The sequence below is a fragment of the Pezoporus occidentalis genome, unplaced genomic scaffold (assembly GCF_034315485.1).
Source record: "Pezoporus occidentalis ecotype Australia unplaced genomic scaffold, CSIRO_AGI_Poc_V1 ctg8, whole genome shotgun sequence".
In the NCBI taxonomy this organism is placed as follows: domain Eukaryota; kingdom Metazoa; phylum Chordata; class Aves; order Psittaciformes; family Psittacidae; genus Pezoporus; species Pezoporus occidentalis.
Window position 1 is genome coordinate 2405418 of NW_026916158.1, and position 19854 is coordinate 2425271.

At 49.7% G+C, this 19854-nt stretch overlaps 1 protein-coding gene across 6 annotated transcripts; it reads left to right on the forward strand.

Annotated features, from left to right (window-relative positions):
• Nucleotides 1-515: 515 nt before the first annotated feature.
• Nucleotides 516-19405, forward strand: APOD (apolipoprotein D). 6 transcript variants are annotated; one of them, XM_062603392.1, is made up of 8 exons: nt 659-3313; nt 4119-4241; nt 7368-7573; nt 10552-10671; nt 14570-14723; nt 15015-15136; nt 16888-16976; nt 18245-19405. In XM_062603392.1, the coding sequence occupies exons 3-8, from the start codon at nt 7518-7520 to the stop codon at nt 18478-18480; spliced, it is 777 nt and encodes a 258-aa protein (XP_062459376.1). In that variant the 5' UTR covers nt 659-3313; nt 4119-4241; nt 7368-7517; the 3' UTR covers nt 18481-19405. The 6 variants fall into 6 exon arrangements, with proteins under 6 accessions (XP_062459379.1, XP_062459376.1, XP_062459380.1 ...); XM_062603395.1 differs by lacking the exons at nt 659-3313; nt 4119-4241 and adding an exon at nt 516-652; XM_062603396.1 differs by lacking the exons at nt 4119-4241; nt 10552-10671 and adding an exon at nt 4411-4519.
• The last annotated feature ends 449 nt before the right edge of the window (nt 19406-19854 follow it).

Here is a 19854-nt window from a genome sequence, read left to right on the forward strand (position 1 = left end):
GTGGCTTTTAACTAGGCCATGAACATGCAAATCAGTACCGTGCACTGTCTGAAACAGTGGGTCAGAGTTGTGAAGGGGATTTAGATATCCAAGATACTTACTTTTGAAGGAAAGTCCAGCCCCTTCCAAATTGTGAACACCATGATGAAAGTCACTGAGTGAAGACAAATCTGGGACTGACAGGAGGCATAAAAGAGGGTAAGACAGATCCAGCTGTACCAAGTACCAGGGCAGGATTTGTCCTTAGAGGAGACATTGATGGAGGCAATGCTTGTGTGGCCCCATCACTCTCCCAGGTGTTCCAAACAAGCCCCCCCCCAGCTTCACTTCTGCTATACCAAGAGCTTGTGTCTTCTTCTTGCTGGTTTTCTCTACAATTTTTTTTTCTATAGAAGCACCCAGTTCTTTGTCAAGGGGTTGGGTTACCTTGAACAACAAAGAAGGTGACTTTTCTGTGACACTTTTCCTCATTACATTCTCTAACCATGTGTCTGTTGGCAGGTCTGTGGGTCCTGGTGAACAATGCTGGCATCTCACCTTCAGAGAGGCAGAATTTGCAAGTCTCTACAACTACAAGAAGCTGGCAGAGATCAGCCTGTAGGGCACCATAAGAATGACAAACTCTTCCCTGCCTTCATTCCCAGAGCTAAAGGTACATGGTGGGGAGTGTGGCAAGACGTGGAAAGAACTTTTGCAGCACAGCAAAGAGGTGTAGCTAAAAATCATGACTTGGAGTGTGCTTCAGGGAATGCCTGTGCAGTCCAAGGAGGGTCTGGGGCACACAGCCAAACTAGACAGCAGGGCTGAATGTGCTGTATAAGCATTTGGTAGTATAGGCCACTCATGGGGCAGTCCAGGCACCTACACAGCAGGTGCTATCTTAGACATCCTAGGATATGGGAGACCTTTGTGCCGTGTTGGCAGATATGATACAGGACTCCAGCCCACCTTTAGAAAAAGAGTAATCTGGAGGCCAGATGAGATGATCGTGGCATCCAGCATCCATTAAGTGCTTGCATCTGGATAACTAAATCTTCTCCGTTCATGTTACTCAATTCAGCAGATGCTTGCAGAGTGGCAGTGGTGGAATAAATGAGTCAATAACAGCCATTTTAAATACCTTACAAAATAACAGTCTAATCAGAAGTCTTTAGTTCCTATTAAAAAAAAAATAGGAGAAGAAAAAAAAAGAAATGTATGAGCAGAACTCTGAAGAGCTGCTTTATTTAGTACATGTGGGAGAATGCTGGCACAGCTGTGTGTTCTGTGAGGCTGAAATGAGGTTATATTGAGAAGATTGCTCAGATACCATTTCCAGAAAGCAAGTACCCACTAAGCAAGGCACATCTCACAAGAGGTAGCTTACCCATCAGGTCAGCAGGTGGTTCTCACAGTCCCTCCAAGCTGTACTTAGGTGTGGAATGAGAGAGCAGAGCTGCCCACTTGTTTCTCAGCTAAAATTTCAAGCTGCAGAAGGGTGTCATGCTCCATGGCTGTGAAACATCTCTCTGTATAAATAGCTGGTGAGATTTCAAAGGGCCTGTTCAAGTGCATCTGAAACCATAATTGCACACATCTTGTCTTGGGGAAGGGCAGGTACGCACAGAAGAGTGATCACTGCTGTCACTGTCCCTAGGCAGTGCAGGATCTAACACAAGCTGCCAGAGCTCTGCAGCTGGACTGGCGTGGGCTACTGGTGGGAGTTGGGACAATTGCTTTTTGCTTCCCATAGACAGCAGAACGTCAAGACTCCTCTCTGTGCTTTCACTTTGGGTTATGGCTTCAAGTCCTGTGTAATGGAGTCCTGTGGATGTTGAGAACAGCATGGCTTTTTGGTTTGGATTGGTCTTTTTTTCTCCTAATTCTTGCTGTTTTTATTCCCTGCTGTCCCGGTTAAAGGTGAAAAGTGTTTAAGTGTGGAGGAGGCAGAGGAAGGTTAACATAATGGGTCAAGATATGTGGCTAGTGCAAATTAGGTCAGCAGAATTCTCCCGGTGATAAATTTGGCTCATTAATGGGCTCTTGCTTTTCCTTACAAGGGCAGGCTGCTAATAGCAGAGCAAAGCTGTTGCTATGAGATGTCTTGAAGGGAGAAACTAAAATGGGAAACAAAAACAGTTTTCTATTTGATTGAAAATGGGTCAGTCACAGCCTTCTGCTGCTCTGTGACTGTCTATTCTTTCCTGGAAAACAGCAGCACTGCCTCTAAACAGCCTCATTACCTAGGTGGGGGGGTCAGATCTCTTCAAAGGAGAGTTCTTACCTTCCAGTGGCCAGGAGGTGCCAGATCCAGTGACTGCAGACAGGCTGGGCAGGGGAAAGCCCTTCTAGTAATGAGTGAGGTCTGAGCCATCCCTCAGCATCCCTGTGGATGCTGCGACTTGCAGCCTCTCCACCCACCCACTGCTAATGAGCTTTGTGGGACAGGGTTGAATCTGATGTAGCAAACAAATGTGGCTCCTCTCCTGGCACCTTAGGGACCTGTGCCTGCACTATCCAACTGCGGTACAGATGCTGTCCAGCCGTCCCTCTGCTTCCCTTATGTCACCACCTCATGCTGGGGTCCCTCTTGCTGGTGTGGGGGTGGCTCTTGCTTTCCCAAATCAGTGTGGCCTGACTGAGCTCTGGAAGGGTGCTTTAAATCACACATTTCTTTTAATATTGCACAATGAAATTTCCATGTCACACATGACTGTCTTCTCAGAAAACCTCCTGATAACTGGTATGAGCTACTTTTGTACAGTATCCCCAAGGGTCTCTCCTGTTGGGTATACACAGGATTTCAGTCAGTTCTCCAAGTGCTAGGGCTGCCTGGCTTCATGCCCTGTTCTCTCTGTCCCAGTGGTGACTGCTAGTGGAGCAGCCAGCAAGCTGTGGGTGCTGCTGGCCAGGCCGGGACCATACCCTCTTACTCTAGGGACCAGCTTTCCCTTCCACTGCTCAACTTCTTTCTCTTTTGTCCTGCATGAGATTAAGTGGCTATGAAAAGAGTTTATCATTTACTCTTTCCTCATCTGTCTTTGCTAGCTCTGACTTGGAAGCTACTGTAAGCTTTCTATATGCCACTGGCTGTAAATGCTTGGAGTCTGCATGCAGCTGTGATACCTGAGGAGGAAAGCAGACTTCCCTTGGTGATGCTGTGGAGGTAGCTTGTATTACAAGTAACAGCTGTTGGAAATGCTGGCTGTGCAGTTCTTTTCTATTCCAGATCATCAGCACATGGAAGTTGCCTGGGATCCAGGACCCAGAACGATCTCACTGAGCTGCAGTTTATGCAGTGTTGTAATAATTTCTGCCCCCTGCACTGTGAAATGTGAGTAATGTTAAGTAGTACTGATTTGCACAGAAAATAAAATAAACTGAGATTTTTAAAGCACATGTCTCCAGTGCCCGTTCCTACACTGGTTTTTCTACCCACGTTGAAGCTCAGGTTGAGATTTAATGGGGCTCAGTAATTAAGGAGGTGGTGGTAGTTCAGCAGGTAGTGGGACTATGAAGTCTTGGTGAGAACTGCCTGGAGCAGAATAGGCAGCACACCCATTTCATCAGCAGAAGGCAGCTAGAGTGGCCTCTCTGCAAGCACACACCATCAGTGTTTGTACTTTATGTGGTTCCCCTCAAATGACAGTGTTGAGAGAGTGGTGTAGAGCATTATGTATTGCCTCAGCACTCTGCATGTAACTAATCCAAATTCTATAGTGGTGATAAGGAGCTCTTCTCAGACAGAATGGAGACTTGCAAACCAAGAAGTGTCTAGAGCCATACAAGGCCTCGTGGCTGAGTCTGGGTTAGGCTATCACAGCATGTGAGCTCCAGTCCCTTCCTCTGCCTCCCTGAGAAGTGCTCAGGTGAGTTGTCAGTGATCTGATGGCTGCCTGGGTGGGGAGCTCTATGGCAAGAGCAGCAGTGCTGGGGCAGGAAGAGCAAGTATTAAGTGTTTCTGTGCTGTGCAGATGATTGTGTCTCTGAGCCAGCAGAGCAAAACCAAGATGAAATCTGGCTCTGAAATCCATTCCCTGAGATAGCCAGACCCTTGTTCTGCCATAGTGTTGCATTAATGCAGGCATTGAGGACAGATTGTTGTCTTGTTGATGAGTAACAGAGGGAAGAAATCTCAGTTCCATTTGACACTAATCTTTAAAGCTGGAGGATGGAGGAGCCAGAAGGAAGTTCAGTGGAATCCCCTGGAAGTCCATGCTCATAGCTGCTGTGGTATCCTACAGGGAGTTAGACTGCCAAAGGTGACTGACTTTTTTGTTGTTGTTTCCCCCATCAGGGGCCAGATGCTGAGGCTGTGGCAGTGTCCTGCCTTTTTCTGCACGTTTCTCACAATGCTTTGGAAGACAGCAATAATCCAGGTCTTTGGTGCACCCTTTAGCCTTTGTAAAGTGTTTGTGTTTTCCCTTTCAGGCCTGCATGGCTCTCTACAATGATTCTGGAAACCAAAAGGTGCTCCTCTGCATGTCACATTTGCTGTGGTTTACCTTAACACAGCAAGGGGCCTCTTGGGTTCTCCCAGGTAAGCACTGTGAGTCTAGATACTCCAGATTTCTTCAGTTCTTTCTGTCTTGACCAAAAAAACAAGTCCTGAAACAGTGGCAAGTCTCAGTGTATGTCCCAGGCTTCATGACACCTGTGGTTCCTGATTTAGCCCAACATGAAACCTCTACTAGCTGCAAAGGGAGAGTTTAAAAGACACTTTATTGCAGGTGAAGTAAATGAAGATGATCTTTAAAAGCTGAGAGAAACCAAGGGTCTTCTTAGTGGCAAGAGCTGCAGAGGAAATGGTTCATTTCGGGCAGAGGTGAGAAGCAGCAAGGTGCTATAGAGATCCCTTGATTGTCCTGTATTATATTGATAGTCCTGTATGTGTTTATCCTTACAATGAGCGATGCAGAGGATGGGAATGAATGCTTCTTCCTCTGGGCTTCAAAAGTCTTTACCAGTGTCACGAGTGGCTGATGTCCTAGGTTTGCTGTTCTGATGTAGCTGAAGATCTCGAAAAGTTGCAGAGCCAATACAAATATGACCTATGTTGTGTTACTGGGAACCTGTTTGGCACTGTTGGACAGGACCCAGCATTTGGAGGAATGTTTGTAGGCAGCAGGATGTGATTTCTCTTAGATAATGTTGACAATAAGGAGACTTCAGTATGCCACTCTCCTCTTAAGTGGTGTTCCTGTAGATGCTGTCTGGTTACTGAACACTGGCAAAGAAACAAATCTGCAAGAGATGCCAAGTGTTAACAAAGCAGCCACTGTCCTTTGGCTAGTAGCTCCAAGCTAAAGGATGCTTCTGTTTCCACTCAGATAATGTGTATGACTGATTCATGGTGTGCTGGCAGTGTCTGCTATGTAACCTGTTGCTTTGACACCTGGGATGGAGTCACTAATGTTAGGGGAAAGTTTAGGATTTGAGAAGCACTTCTTGCATGTCTGACTCTAAACCTGCATCTGAGGAACTGCCCACTGCCAGAAATGTTTTTGGGGAAAGAAGGCCAGTGATGGCAGTGCTTTTACACATCACAACAGCCCTGAAAACACAGATCAAAACGTCCCAGGAATAGGAGAGTCTCAGGACAGCTTGCCTCTGCTCCAGGTCATGACCTTGCTTCTGCTTCCCTAGTGGTGCTTTCCCTGCTCCCAAAAGTCTCTGTGTGGGGGACACAGTGTTTCTCATGCAGGCTGCTTCCTGGGGAGGTCCTTGTTTTCCTAGAGAAAAAAGATCAAAGAAAAGCATCAGCACTATCAGTTGGAAAAGATTAAGTGCTAAACATGTCAAATGAAGGTTAGGAAGCTGTACTACAGAACTCTGCAACAGCTGCAACAGGTCAGAAAGGCCACTGAGGTCCTGCTTTGCACAGAGTGATGCTGGCCCAGCTGCTGTGCCTGCAGCCAGGGCAGTGCAGGGAGCAGGGTGCCTTCACAGGCTTGGTGCTGCTGCAGAGTCCTCTGCTCATCGGCACCCAGCTCTGCAACAGTGCCACCCAGCGCACCCTGGAACAGAAAGGAGCCTTGCTTAGCATTTTGGAAATGTTAAGATCTAGGAAATCCAGGATGGGTTTATCTTTCTAGCTTGGAGATCCCTCAAACATGATGATGCTGTGAAAGAGCAATGGCAGCACCTGTCCTTTTGCCTGTGGTTTTGGAACATGAGATTTCAGCATCTTGTGTAATCACAATGCTTAGAAATGTCTTAGAAACAAACCAAACCCGATACCAGCAGGTTTCTCAGCCAGCAGCCTGAGCCCTGGGATTTGGAGAGATGCTACAAATAGCAGGAGAATTTGTAAGAGCCAGTTCCACCTCTGGGGCCTGGCCTGCAGCCAGGTGCATTTAATTCATTCGCAGTGGTGCTGGAAGGGCCACAGGGATAATGCTGATACAGCCATATCATCTGCTCCCCTGGTACCCTTTGAGGAAGAGAGCAGACGTGTGTCCACCTCAAAATAGGGATGAGAAATAACACTTGTGCCCTGACAGAAGCTACCAGGAGGCACAAAGCGGCTGCGTGCACAGGTCTGCTGCAGCATGCAGTGACTTCTTTTGTGGTGTCTTGATGGTGAAAGCAGCTTCTGAGAGCACTCAGGATGTGTGGATTGCTGTGTACTGACCTGATGAGCTGTGTGGTGAGCACATCTCCTGCTCCAGGCACACGGGCAGCAAGGCTGGCCAGTGGCATTGGCTCGCTGGTGTAAGGGGCAGCTCTGGGCACAGTGCTTGCCTCAGGCAGTGTTCAGGTGCAGTTATCACACACATGGTGCAGTGAACATGCAGCAATTTGCTTCCCTCAGGGTGGTTTAATTTGGTCCCCTGAGGGCAGTTACCCCCACAACACCTTTTGTCCACAGAGCAGTAAAAGAGTGGGTTTCTGCCCATCCTCTTTCCTCTGTATGCTTTCCTCTGCCCTTAACAGAGAAGTTGCTTGTGTTTTCATCCTATAGGTATGGTCAGGAAGGCATTTTTCTGATCTCTTCTGATAAGGAGCATCATTATCAGGTCACCTTTACTGAAGGAATGACTGCTATCAGGCAGCTTCAAGCCCCAAGGAATCAGCATGGAGAAAGAGTCTGAATTTTTCTGGCTTCATGGAAAAATACCTGTATTTTTAAGAGTGAGTATTTCTAAGACTCTACAGTACTGCTGTGCCATTGCCAGCTTTGCAGTTTCATAGCCCTTGCATCACAGAAGTGGCCCAAATACCATGAGTTTTGTGGGTTTGCTTTGAAGAGCACATGGTGACATTTGGTCTGCCTACCAGTTCCTTGCTTTTACCATCCCCTGTGCCTGCCTGTTCCCAGCCAGCATGGCACAAGGTTGTCCATCCCCTTAGCATAGCCCCTTGTACAAAAGCTCTTTCCCATGCAGGACCTGCAGATGATGTTGTGAAGAGCAGTGAAGTTTCTGAGCCTTTAACAGCTCCAGCACACAGCTGGAGCAGCCCTGCTCACCTGCAAGCCTAGCAGATCTTCCTTCGCTGTGTTTACCAAGACATCAATAAAAATAGAGACAGGTAAAATGAAAGAAAGAATTTCTGATTTGATTGTAAAGAGAGCACCCAGTGGAGTAACCAGGTAAGAGCTGGTCTGTTTTAATGGTATAGTGGAAAAGCTTCTGTCTAGGACTGAGATCCAGCACTTCTGGTCCTGGCACTGTCACTGGCTTGCTATGTGTGCTGAACAAGTCACTTGCCTACACCAAGCTCCATTACCATTCCAGCCATCTTTGCCACCACCCTACCCATGCTGTAAAGCAGAAAACCCCAAAGTACACATTGCAATGCAACACAGTACTATTTGCTCATTCTGTTGTTACAATGGATGCCAGAATAAGTGTTATCCCACTTTCCAGAGGCTGGATTACTTTTTGTCGCAGAACAAAAAATGTGTCATTTCCAGTCTCCTGCAGGAAAAACTGCTACAGGTGGCTTATGAAGTTCTCTGAACTTTTACAGCTTCAGGGAGGAAGGTGCCAGGGATGAGGGTAGCCATTAACACTGTTGTGCTGCTTTTAGCAGGCACCAGGGTTAACCATAACCCCACATGCACCTTACCCAGGGACCTTGAACTGCAGCTTGGGTGAAAGCTCTTCATGGTCTTTTTCTGGCTAACTCCACGGCCTGCCTGCCAGAGTGATTGTGCTCCCAGGGGTGCTGGTGGTACCTGTCACCTTGTGGGGTCAAGTGTTGCAGGAGAAGTCATTTTCCTGGTGGGACTTTAACCAGGGTTACTATGACAATCAGTCAGCAGGCTGCCAGCACCCTGCGTCTTTACATTCCTTTCCTGGTTTCTGCCTACTCAGAGGTGTTGAAGCATTCAGACCACAGCGAAACACCTTCCCTTTCCAACGCTAATGAAGTGCAACCATGGCTAATGAGGGAACTGGCGGGAGAGGGAATACCCCCTGATAAGGCCCCACACCTCCATCATCTACTGCAGGGAGGAACGTGGCAGTCCCTACATCCCACCAGAGACATCCAGTGGGTGGCTGGAGCAGGTGGTAAAAAGCAGTGCATGAATGCTTGTGCAGGTAGGTACCCTGACAACCCTTCAGAAAAGATGGAGATCAAGTACTCTTATATAGCCAAGGTGCACTTTCATAGGGGGAAAGTGCCTGCAGAAAATACACCTGGGAGCTTGGGAAAGGCTATTTTTAAAGAGGGTGAGATAGCACAGTGGCTTGGCTGTGTGGCTCAGAGGAGGTGGGTGCAGGATGGAGTCATCTGGTGGGTGCAGTGGTCTTTCCATCCCAACAAGGCAGTCCAACACTGAATTTTCTTGGGGCCAGCACTGTTGTGGAGAAGGTGCTGGTGCTTTTACTGGGAACTGCCAAGGCACCATGTGCACATATAGGAAGCATCTCTCCTCCTCGTCATCTTCACATACTCTCAGCCCCTGCACTAAGTCCCAGCCTCATCCCCTCCCTGCACCCCTTTATCAACAAGTGAAACTCACTATGAATGGTATCTCTGTGCTATTTCAGACCGTAACTATATTAAATCAAAGTCAGAGCACTGACCACCAAATCTGTTACTTATTTTCTGTATAATGTAAAGCTCAGTCTAGCAAACACTTGGGCCTGTGTTGCAAAGCAAGGCATGTGTGCTTGGGCTCACTGGCCTCAGTACAGCTATTCATGGGCAAAGCCAAACACATATGCCAGTGTCTTTGCACTCTGCAGGCTGTGAGATGCGACTTGCTCTTTCAGAAAGGCGATTCTTAGAATTCTCCTCTGACTGTGGTGTGAGACTGGGTGGCTCAGAGACAGGACTTGAAAATGCTGTCCTGGCTGGTGGAGGAGTCCATCAGGGCTAAAGTGCCACCCTTAGGTCTTCCAGATGCATACATAAATATATATAGAACAATCTTGAGGTGTGTAAGACCAGAGGATATCTGAGGGTTTGAGGCTACCCCAAACACTGTACGTGATTCCTGCACTCCTGGTAGCTGCTGCAAATCGCTGACTTGAAGCTGGCTCCAAAGTGCTCCCGCAGCAGGAGAGTCCCTGTCCCTGCTGATGGGCTCCTCACTTGGGTGGCAGGACAGCATCATCTGCAGGAGATTTCTTAACTGTATTTGTTAATGCAATAGAGTCTTTTCTCTCCTCCTGTGAGCAGAGCTGCGGTTTCCACACACATTGTAAATCTGTGTCACAAGGAAGATGTAGGTTGTATACAGGTCATATAATTGTGTAACTCCAGTAATGCATTCCTGAATTAAGGTGCTGAAATAGCATTTAGCTGCAGAAAATAGGGCTGTGGGCTTTAAACAGCCTTACTTGAGCATCTCTTAGAGCTGATGGTGTTGTGAACAGATCACTGCCTCTGGGAAAACAAAGTCCCTTTGCAGAGGCACTCTGTAAGTATATTTAATGACATTTTTTAAAGCTTTTAAATTATGTTTCAGTATGGTGGGGGCTGCTTAAGGAGTCCTGAAAAAAGTGTTGTGAATCCATGGGGGAATGTAGGAGCGATCCTCCAAGAAGTGGGGTGCAGAGCCTGGCATTAACACCAGGATGCCTGTTTAGTCTCGGCTTGCCAGAGGGGGAGCAGCACCCTGACCTGAGCTGTGGCTGAGCTACAGCAGCCAGGGCCATGTAGCACCCCAGCACTTAAACCTGAGCAGGCATTCACATACCAGGGCCCTGGGATCAGAGCTTGGGATCTGCTCCCACATCCACTGGAGAAGTCCTACTCTGCCCCCTTCTGTATGTGCTTCCTGGCCTATGCCCACCCTGTGCAGTACCTGGCATGTGCTGTGATAACCTAGCAGCAAACTGCAAAAACAAACACTTTTTAATGTTATTTAGCAGCAAATGGCTGCTCAATGTGAGGCATTTCTGGGACATACTGAAAAGCCAGGATTAGGTGCACTGCTTGGACTCTGCTTTTTCTATTGAGCACATCTGCAGGGGTGAGATGCTGCAGGGCCAAAGCATTATCACCAGTCCAACCCTGCAGTGTAGCCCTGTCTGCAGAGACCTGCCTGCTGTTGCTTTTATCCCCCTTTGTTCTTGTTTTTCTTCTCTCTGTTTTGCTTTTTTCTACATTCAGAAGAATAAGGATCCCTCTGGCTTCTCTCTCCAGGGACTCAGACCTTGGCAGCAGTGCCAAGCAGTTCAGGGAACCTTCCTGGGAGCCCAGGAGAGCCACTGCTTGTCCTGCCACAATAGGGTTTGTCCCTTAAATGTAATATCTTTTTTAGTTTTCCAGCTTCATAAATCTCTCTCTTTGGTTTCTTGTGTTTTGACTACCTAATTGGATAATTTCCATGGTGGAGAACTATTCAGTAATTGTATATATGTGAATCACATCTGTGCACTTGCCTTGGATTGAGTTTCCATATCTCAGAGTCCAGTTCATGCTTCCAGAGCCTGTTTACTTCCTTTACTGTCATAACTGTGATTTGTAATTTTACACCATTTTGCATAAACAGATTTCAAAGCACTTTCTGCCACTCCTAGAAACAGGAAAATTCCCACCTGCCTTCCCTTTCTCTGCCTTTTCTCCTGCAAGTTCATTTTTGTTTCTATATACATGTCACAACTTGTCTGGCCAACCCAAAACCCCGTTTCCTTTAGAGGAGGGAGAAAACCAGCATGGGGATATAGCATGATAAGACAGCCTTTCCCTGGGGAGCGGGGTCCCCACCAGACCTGGCCAGCTAAACCTCTGTTACATAGGTGCCAGGAGCTGATTTCAGGGTGGCCTAGGGTGCGCAATGGGACCATCTCACTTCAGCACTAAGTCAGGTTGGCTGCAGGCAGGATTTCATGGGTCCCAGGCCTGGATTTTATCAGCAGCTCCATTTTATTCTGACAAGGGAGCATTCAGCACTCAGTGCTGTTGCCTCCTCTTCCCAGAGCCAGACAAGCCTTGTCTCTGAAATACACAGCTTAGTAACACAAGAAACTCCTGGCCAATGTAGCCCAGGCATACATGCCCCGAATGCAGTGCTGCCTCACCCCATGCCCAGCATGTGCCCAGTGCTGCCTCACCCCATGCACAGCCTATATGTGCCCTGCACAGTGGGCTGCCTCACCTGCCCACACCTGAACATACCGTAAAGCTCCTGCCATTTCACCCCAGTGTGGGGTAGGCTTTGCATCCACTTCTGCCTCCCCATGCACGCACACTGCCCATACACCCCATCTGCACCCACGCACGCAATGCTGCCTTGTCCTCCAAGCCCTGCAGCTCTCCATGCTCCCTGCGCTGGGCACGCACCCTGTACACCCAGCTTGCAGCTTCCTCATCACCCAGAAATGTGGGGCAGGCTTCATTCTTGCATGAAGCGCACAGAGCGTGTCTGGTGCCCCCCCTCTTTGCTCTGTTTTACCCTCCAGCTCTCCTCTTTCCTGCCCTCCCAACCTTGTTCCAGCTTCCTGCCCTTTGATGTGCCTCCCCTCCTCTGCTCCAGGGTATGAACTGCTTACCAGGTAGAGATGACTTCTCCCCACCCCACAATTAGGTGTGATTATAATGTTATGCTTTTCCCCAAACCCTTGCTCTTGTGTGCACTGAAGGTGGACAGGCTCATGAGCAGAGTCCTGCTCTGGCAGGGCATGGAGCAGGGCCTGGGTCTGTGTGGGTAAGCAGTGCTGGTGAGTGCTGGAGGTGAGATAACAGGAGGGTCCTGGTGGCCCTGGGCAGGGACTCAGCTGCAGCAGCCCAAGCCTGCTCCATTCCAACACAGGAGCAGCACATACCTGGGTGCTTCCCTCTGTGGTCAGACAGAGCCCAGAAATGTGCCCCTGGGGAAGGCGCAGCCAGCACTTGCATGGAGGCAGGTCCCAGCAGCCAGCAGCAGTTTCAGCTGTCAGGTCTCGTCATCTGTACATCAAGGCATGCGGTGCCTCGGCATCCATGGGATGCCCTTTGGCTGGCAGCAGCCACTGGAGTGGGGCTCCACATGCAGCAGCCCCTGGGCTTCTGAAGGTGCTGACTTGGGGTGGAGGTGGGACCCCTGTGTCTCCTGCCAAGACATAGATTTGTTTCAAGGAGTGTCAGCTCTTGATGGCTCCTCATCGCCTCCTGACCATATCCCAGGTTAATGCACACTCCTGCAGTGGGTTTCATGGAGCACAGCTGGAGTAAATGCCTCATTGCTCTGGAGTGATTTTGGCCACACGGTGCTGGGAGCCAAAACTGCAGCGCTTTCTCCTCCCGTTGCTCCTCAGGATGCAAGCAGCCCACTTCAGGATTAAAACTGAGCTTGCTGGTCTGTGTGTGGGGTATCCCACCTCTGCAGTGCACTATGATATGGCAGCTCTCATACTGTTTAGGTCAGGTTCTTCTAATTGCTAACCTGCTTGTATCACAAGAGGTGCAGATGAACAGGGGGCAGAGGGTCTGACTTTGACATGGTCAGCCAAAGCAACTCCATCAGGGACACACTGTGCCAAACCACTGAGGGAGCTGTGTGCAGTGAGGGAGAGACCCTGGGTGTTCCCCTGCCCCACACCAAATGCTGCTGGTAGGGTCGTGGTGCTTCCCTGAGCTCTTCATCCCCAGCTGGCACTGCTGGGTCTGCATCTGCTTTGGATAAGCCACGCTCAGCTGTGATGGCCATTGAGGTGCTGGGAGGACCTCGGCTGCAGCCATGTTTCAGAGCACACCTTGGCAGTGTGTCCCTTACACCCTGGAAAGGGACAAGACTTAGCTATTTGTTGCTTTTGGGGGGGCGGGGGTTGGGTATTTGGGCAGCCAGGGGCTCAAGAGTATGTGTGTGCATGTGTAAGGCATGAGGTGCAGCATGTAAAAACACACCTAGGAAGAAAGTCTCAACAGAGATCAGATTAAAAGGAGATGTAATTAAACACAGAGAGCATCCTGGCTGTTACTTGGCTCTCCTTGCATAACTCTCAGGACCAGCTGCCTTCACAGATGGCTGCTCTGCTGTCAAAGTAATTTGCTGGGCACCTGTTGGAAAAACTGCCAGGTCAGCACAGAACTAATTGCACCACCTTTCCCTGTAATGAGATTTCAAAGTCTAGAGGACAAATCACTGAGAGGCCTTGCAGCCACCCAATGAGCAATGACCCCCACTACTTAACCCTCGCCTGTACTCTTGTGAGTGACTGTAATAGGGATGAGGATGCTGCAGTGACCTGGAGGGTCTCCAGGGCTCAAATGGCCCGTGGCAGAGGAAGTTGCATGTCCCCCCTTCAAGCATGGCGATGGCTCCTTCTGGGCCCAGAGGGAGCAGGACAGGAGCTGCTGCTGTCCCAGTCCCCTGCTGTTTGCACCCAGGTCTGAGGCTCTCAAGGGCAGCTGAATGGCTCTGCACACAGAGCTCTGCAGCTGTGGAGCGATACCCAGACACATGGGGTGCCTTTGTTTGCCTGGGTGAGCGGCCAAGTTGCAGCCCATCTCCAGCTTCGTACCAGCTGCAGATCTAAGGCAGCTGACTGGCCTGCCAAAAAAACACAGCACGTTGAGGACCAGGGAGTGGCTTGTGCTGATGCTGAATAATGATGATCGCAGTGCGCTTATAAAGTGATGGTGTGGACAGCTCACCACAGAGCTGTTCTTGCAGCCTTGGCCCTCATCAGAGCATCACTCCACCTCTTCAGCCAAGGTACGTTTCTGAAATGAGAGATTCAAACTGGGAGCTGTGTGTGCGTCCACAGCAGAGCCCATGCCCCACAGCTGGAGGCAGAATGGGCTTTTCTTTTAAACTTGGGCAAAATGCACTGTTCCTATGGCGGAGATTCTGGCCAAGGAAGCAGAGCAGCCCCGTGCTGCAGGGTATGTAGGTGCCAACCTGCCCCAAGTACCTGAAACACATGGGCAGCATCCTGGCTCCAGGGGCTGTTTGGGAGTGAGCAGCACAGCTCCCACCTCTGCTCCACTGGAAAATGTATCCTTCCTCTCCTTGCAGCATGCTTTTGGTAGTCGATTCATGTTTTATTTGGTGCTGATTGAATTCTTGAACAACTTCCCTGTCCTGCAGTGCTGTGTAAATCCTCACACATGAATCATAGAATGCTTGGGTTAGAAGGGACCTTAAAGATCATCTAGTTCCAATCCCACTGCCACAGGTCATTTGGGCTATTTTTGTCTTCCCCAGGTCCATTTCCCGCCTGCATCCTGGTGCAGCCATGCTGGCCACAGCAGTGAGGCTCTTGGTCCTGTTCAGCCTCCTTGGCTTTGGGAAATGCCAGATGTTTCACATGGGACCATGCCCAGACCCAGCAGTCCAAGAAGACTTCGATATCAACCAGGTGTGTAAAGGTTTCTAAAAGTCTCAGGGCAGGCAGTGAGTTAGGGTAAGGGGGCATGGGATGGATGGCAAAGTGCCTGGGTCATGGGAGGATGGCCAGGTCTGGTCTTGATACCTCGTGCCAGAGCTGACAGCACAGGTCTGCGACCCTGCTAACCCCCACAGCCTCCTGCACCACAGAGGGGGAGACTCAAATGAACTGAGCATACAAAACTGTGCTGGCAAACAAGGCAGGGCGCTCTGCCTCCGTCCTCTCATGCTAAAAGCATCTCTTTGGGCTTTCTTCTATCAGTATTTAGGCAAATGGTACGAGATAGAGAAGCTGCCCTCAGGTTTCGAGAAAGGAAGCTGCATCCAGGCAAATTACTCATTGAAGGAAAATGGGAAGTTCAAGGTGATCAACAAGGAGCTGCTGTAAGTGTTTGCATTCGGGCTGTGTCCTCCCTGCAGCGGTGGCGCTCCTGTCCTGTCTTCAAATTGCCTGTTTCTGGTCTGTGGTTGTGGTAGCTTTGCTGGGACAATGGGCTTTGCTGTGGTTACAGCAGAGATGCAGGTCTCTGGTTTCTGCCATTGCTTCCCTGGGGCTCACCAGGTCTCTGTCTTGTTATCCAAGGGGAGTTGTGAGAAAACAGATCACATACACGTGGTGCCTCCAGTGTGAAATAGCCTGGGTCTCCTCCTGACTGGTTTCTGATCCCCAGTGATGGCTGGGAAGCTGGATGCCCCTGTCCCAGGGAGGGTCATAGGGCTGCATGTGGGTATGGCAGCCACCACCTTGTGCCCGTGACCTGAGAGATGCCTGTGCTCTGTGCTCCAGAGTAAAGGGACCCGATGAAAAGGGGCAGGGAAGGTGAAGCACACGCGTCATTTTTACTTAAGCAAATATTTGTCAGCTTTTTTCTGTAGCATTTACTTTGTACTGGTACTAACTGCTGTGTAAGGGGATCAGCAATTGTTGCCAGTTTAAATCAGTGAGCAAAGCTAATGGACTGATTGTTCCCATTATTATACGTGATGGTTTGCAATTACCTCGAGCCCTCCTGGCTTTCCACATGGGCAGATGTAGACATTAATTAATCTGTTTCTACCACCATCCCCAGCTGGTGCTGGTGCTGCTCTGAGCAGCTGAATGAATGAGAGGGAGGGAGTGAGTGGTGAACGCAGCGCTGTCCCCTGTGCTCCCTGGCATGGCATGGGGACTTTGTTCTGGCTCACAATGACAACAACGCAGCCACACATCCCTTGTGTCTGGCAAAGAACAGTGTCCATGCTGCTCACTGACTGCGCAGCACTGTCTCTGCAGCTCCACTGCTAGGGCAGAGCTGGTCAAACAGCTGGACATTGATCTGTGCCTGCATTGATCTGTGGGAGATCAATCTGACCGGTGGTGGCACCACTGCAGCAGCTCAGGACCCTGAATATTTTAGTTCAGGTATGCACTGTGCATGGCCCAGCATCAGCCCTGTGACCTCTGCTGGTAGCAGCGTTAGCTTCTGCCTCTTTGGGTGTTCCTGTTTCATAGGGAAGCACAAAACTTTCCTGCCCCACAGGCAGCGTCCAGGTCTTGAGACAGCCAGGGAAAGATGCAATTATAAGATAGGCAGTTTGAGTCGTAGGGCTTGTTGCCAGCAGGGCAGTGCTCTGAACCAGCAGTGAAACAAATCCTGGCTTACCAAGCAGGGACAGGTAATGTGTGTGTGCAGGAATGTGCTGTGCCCTGGGAAAAATGCAGGTGATTAAGCAGAGGTGAGCACATGCCTTCCACAGCTAGCAGAAGCTGAGCTGCTTCCTGGCACATCCAGCACATGGGTGCTGGCATCCTCCCATCCTGCAGAGGGGTCTTGCTCTCTCTCTTCTCTGTCACTGTCCCACTGGCACTGAAGCACACCCCAGTGGCAGGGCACTTGGAGAGAGGCACTCTGGGGCGCTGGGGTGCTTTAACCTGGGAAAGCATGTCCCCCGCTATGCCTGGGCCAGGACCTGGTGTGCCCAGGGTGCTGCTGAAACCATCCCCGGGGTGAGGTGTCCCTACGGGGATGCTGTGGTTAGCTGGCCTCCTCTTGGCAGGTGGATGCACTACGAGGGATTATGTAGCAGAAAGAAAAAAAAAAAAGTGATTTCAAAGTGATCTGATTTAATTTCTCACTCTGTCATTCTCCCCTTAGCTCCAATGGCAAAGTCAACGAGGTTGAAGGAGAAATCATGCACATGGACGTAAAGGAGCTGGCCAAGCTGGGTGTCCGCTTTAACTGGTGTAAGTGTGTGCCTGGGAGGCTCACAGTGGTCTGGTGACATTTATACATCACTTACAGTCACAGTGGTGGAGCAGTCTTCACCAGCTGATGTCAAAGCAAGAAGGACCAGCAGCATTAGTGTCTCTTCAGGTCATTTCACAGATGGGGACTGGGAGGGGAGAGATGGGGGAGCTGCAACAAGGGTCAGCAATAGGCTTGTTTTTCTGAATATAGTGGTATAGCTTCTAGCCCACCCTGCCTCTGCTTACAAGTGCCTTTTAATAACCATTAATAATATGGTTTTGTTTGCCTTTGCTTCCCTTGTCAAGGTAATACATGATGGTCCTGCTGAGGTGCAGTGTGTTTTATTCCCATTGCACAGCACTTTGCAGCAACATTTTGGAAAGTGAGCAGAAGCCTTCCCTTGGCTCCCTTTTTATTCTGCTCCTTCACACCTTTTCCTTGGCTATTTCACAGCACTCACATACAGAGGTTATTTGGAGAAATGGGTGGAGCAGGACACTTGCAAAGGAGATACAATTATTGTTCATGAGCACAGCCAGTCTTAATTATGCTCTGCTAAGGTATCTCACCTGCAGCCGTTTCAGCCACAACATGTGCAACCCCAACCATCCTTACAGGATGTGAGCCTCAAGAAAACAGCACTTTGCACTCCTAAGTGCATCAGAAACAAATATTGCCTACCTCCTGGACCCACCTCTGCTTTGTGCCTGATGGTTTGAAGCAAAGTGGCTGTCCCCCACTGGAGCAAATGCTTCAGGCATAGCAGCCTGATGGAGAACAGGATCTGTCCCAGGTGGCTGGTGCTGGTGGGATGGATTGGGCCATACTGATTACCACTGCCTGGGTTCCAGCTGGTTCTATGAGCAGAGCACCCTGGGGCAGTGGGTGGCGTGGAGAGAGGTGCTGGTTTGTGCTCCTCAGATCACCAGTGTCAGCTCTCAGCTCTACAGCAAGCACCCTCACATGGGTGCAAGCTGGGCTGTCTTTTGGTGGCCTGGATGAGCTGATGAGGGCAATGTTAACTTTCCAGCAAGACCTTCCTAGGCAGGGCTTTGTGGTTTTCTCGAGCCCTGCTGGACAGAACAAGGAGTCCTGATAGGCTTTTATTTTAGGCTTTCATAAATTATAGCTCCCTATACTGACCATACTTACATGGCTCAGGAGCAGCCAAAGCGGGAACAGCACCAGGAGCTGTGGCTTTAATGCTGCAGAGCAGTGCAGAGTCAGCTATGCATCACGTTCATGGTGCTCTTCTTTCTCCTAGTCATGCCTTCAGCCCCTTACTGGGTCATCTCCACTGACTATGAAAACTACTCGCTGGTTTACTCCTGCACCAACATTCTCTGGCTCTTCCACATTGACTATGCCTGGATTTTATCAAGAGCTCCAGACATGCACCCAGAAACCGTGGAGCACCTGAAGAGTGTTCTCCAGTCCTACAAGATCGACACTGAGAAAATGATGCCCACGGATCAACTTAACTGCCCTTCCGAGATGTAACTCCGGCATGCAGTGACAGCACCAGACCAGCGATGAACTTTGTTGCTTTCTGATTTATCCATTAGAATTTCTCTATATAACAGAGAAATGTAGTAATCCCTTGCTAACGGTAGTTTGCCAGCCTTGAGTTATGCTTTGCTGTTGTTCTATCACTCTTCCCCTTTTTTTCTCACTCTGACTTTCGCAGAGTAACTGACTGATTCAAAGCTAATGGGTGAAGAAAAGAAATTCTGAAGTGCAAACGTGAAGCTCTGCTGTTGCTGTGAGTTCTCCTCTGTGTGGATGGGAAAGGGTATGAGACATGATGTACAAGTATTCATCCCACGAGAAACCTTTCATCGCACAGCCCCAGGTTTGTTTTCCATTTTTGTCTTGATGCTTCTGGGCTTGCTGCAAGTCTGTGGTGTCTGAGCTACACTGCAGGCACTGCCTTACAAGGGGCGGCATCCAAACACAGTGTGTCAGTCCTGCAGACCTGGAACTTAGACTGTGGTCTTGAGTGTTTTCTGGTGCAGGCCTGCTGGCATACGTTGCTGCCACATCAGCAGGCCTCCTGACTAGGAATCAGATCTGGCCCTTTGTATTTAAAGTCTAAAAATGTCCAGAAATTCAGCATGGCTCCATCCCCAGTGTCTGTATGTGTCCTCTCTCGCCTCTAGTGAGGCTGGTCCTGCACACCCAAGGGGTCAGCTCTGAGAGTGCTCATAAGAAGACAGAAAGAGATGGGGCTGCTCCACTGTCCTCTCTTCTGGAAGCTTTTCCCTGAACACGAAGAGATGGCAGGCTCTGCCTGATGTCCTGCTTACCGCTTTTGTACGCACTGAGTGCCTGCTGGCACTGCAACTGCCTTGGCAGGTGTCCACCAGGCACCACGACAACTCTGCTTGAATAGCACTGATGCAGCTCATTAAAAATGAAATTAAAACATCCGCTTTGGGGCTTTTGTACTTCCCAGATGCATGACCGTTCCGAGGGGCTGAGGGGCCTGGTGTGTGGGGTCTGCCCCTCCTCTGAGGCCACAGCACCACCAGACCAGGAATGCAATGCCATGTAAGAAACCACGTCTGAAGTTAGATGGTTTGCCTCAGGAGCCTGGAGGTCTTTCCAGCTCTCTGGGGTTGGATGTGCAGGCTTCCGCCACTGTCTGAGCTGTGCCAGCATTGTGGCTTTGGCTGGCAGTGACCCCCCCTCTCTTGCTGCTTTTACTGACATGAAAAACAGTGGTGTAGATGTAGCATACTGTACACCTGCAGGAAATGTTCCACACTTATTGTGGTGGGACCCTTACTGGCATAGATGTGCAGCAAAGCACTTCCGTGCCCTGGGAGAGCTACAGGAGCTGAGCAGGGAGCCGGTGTTCCCACCATCTTCACC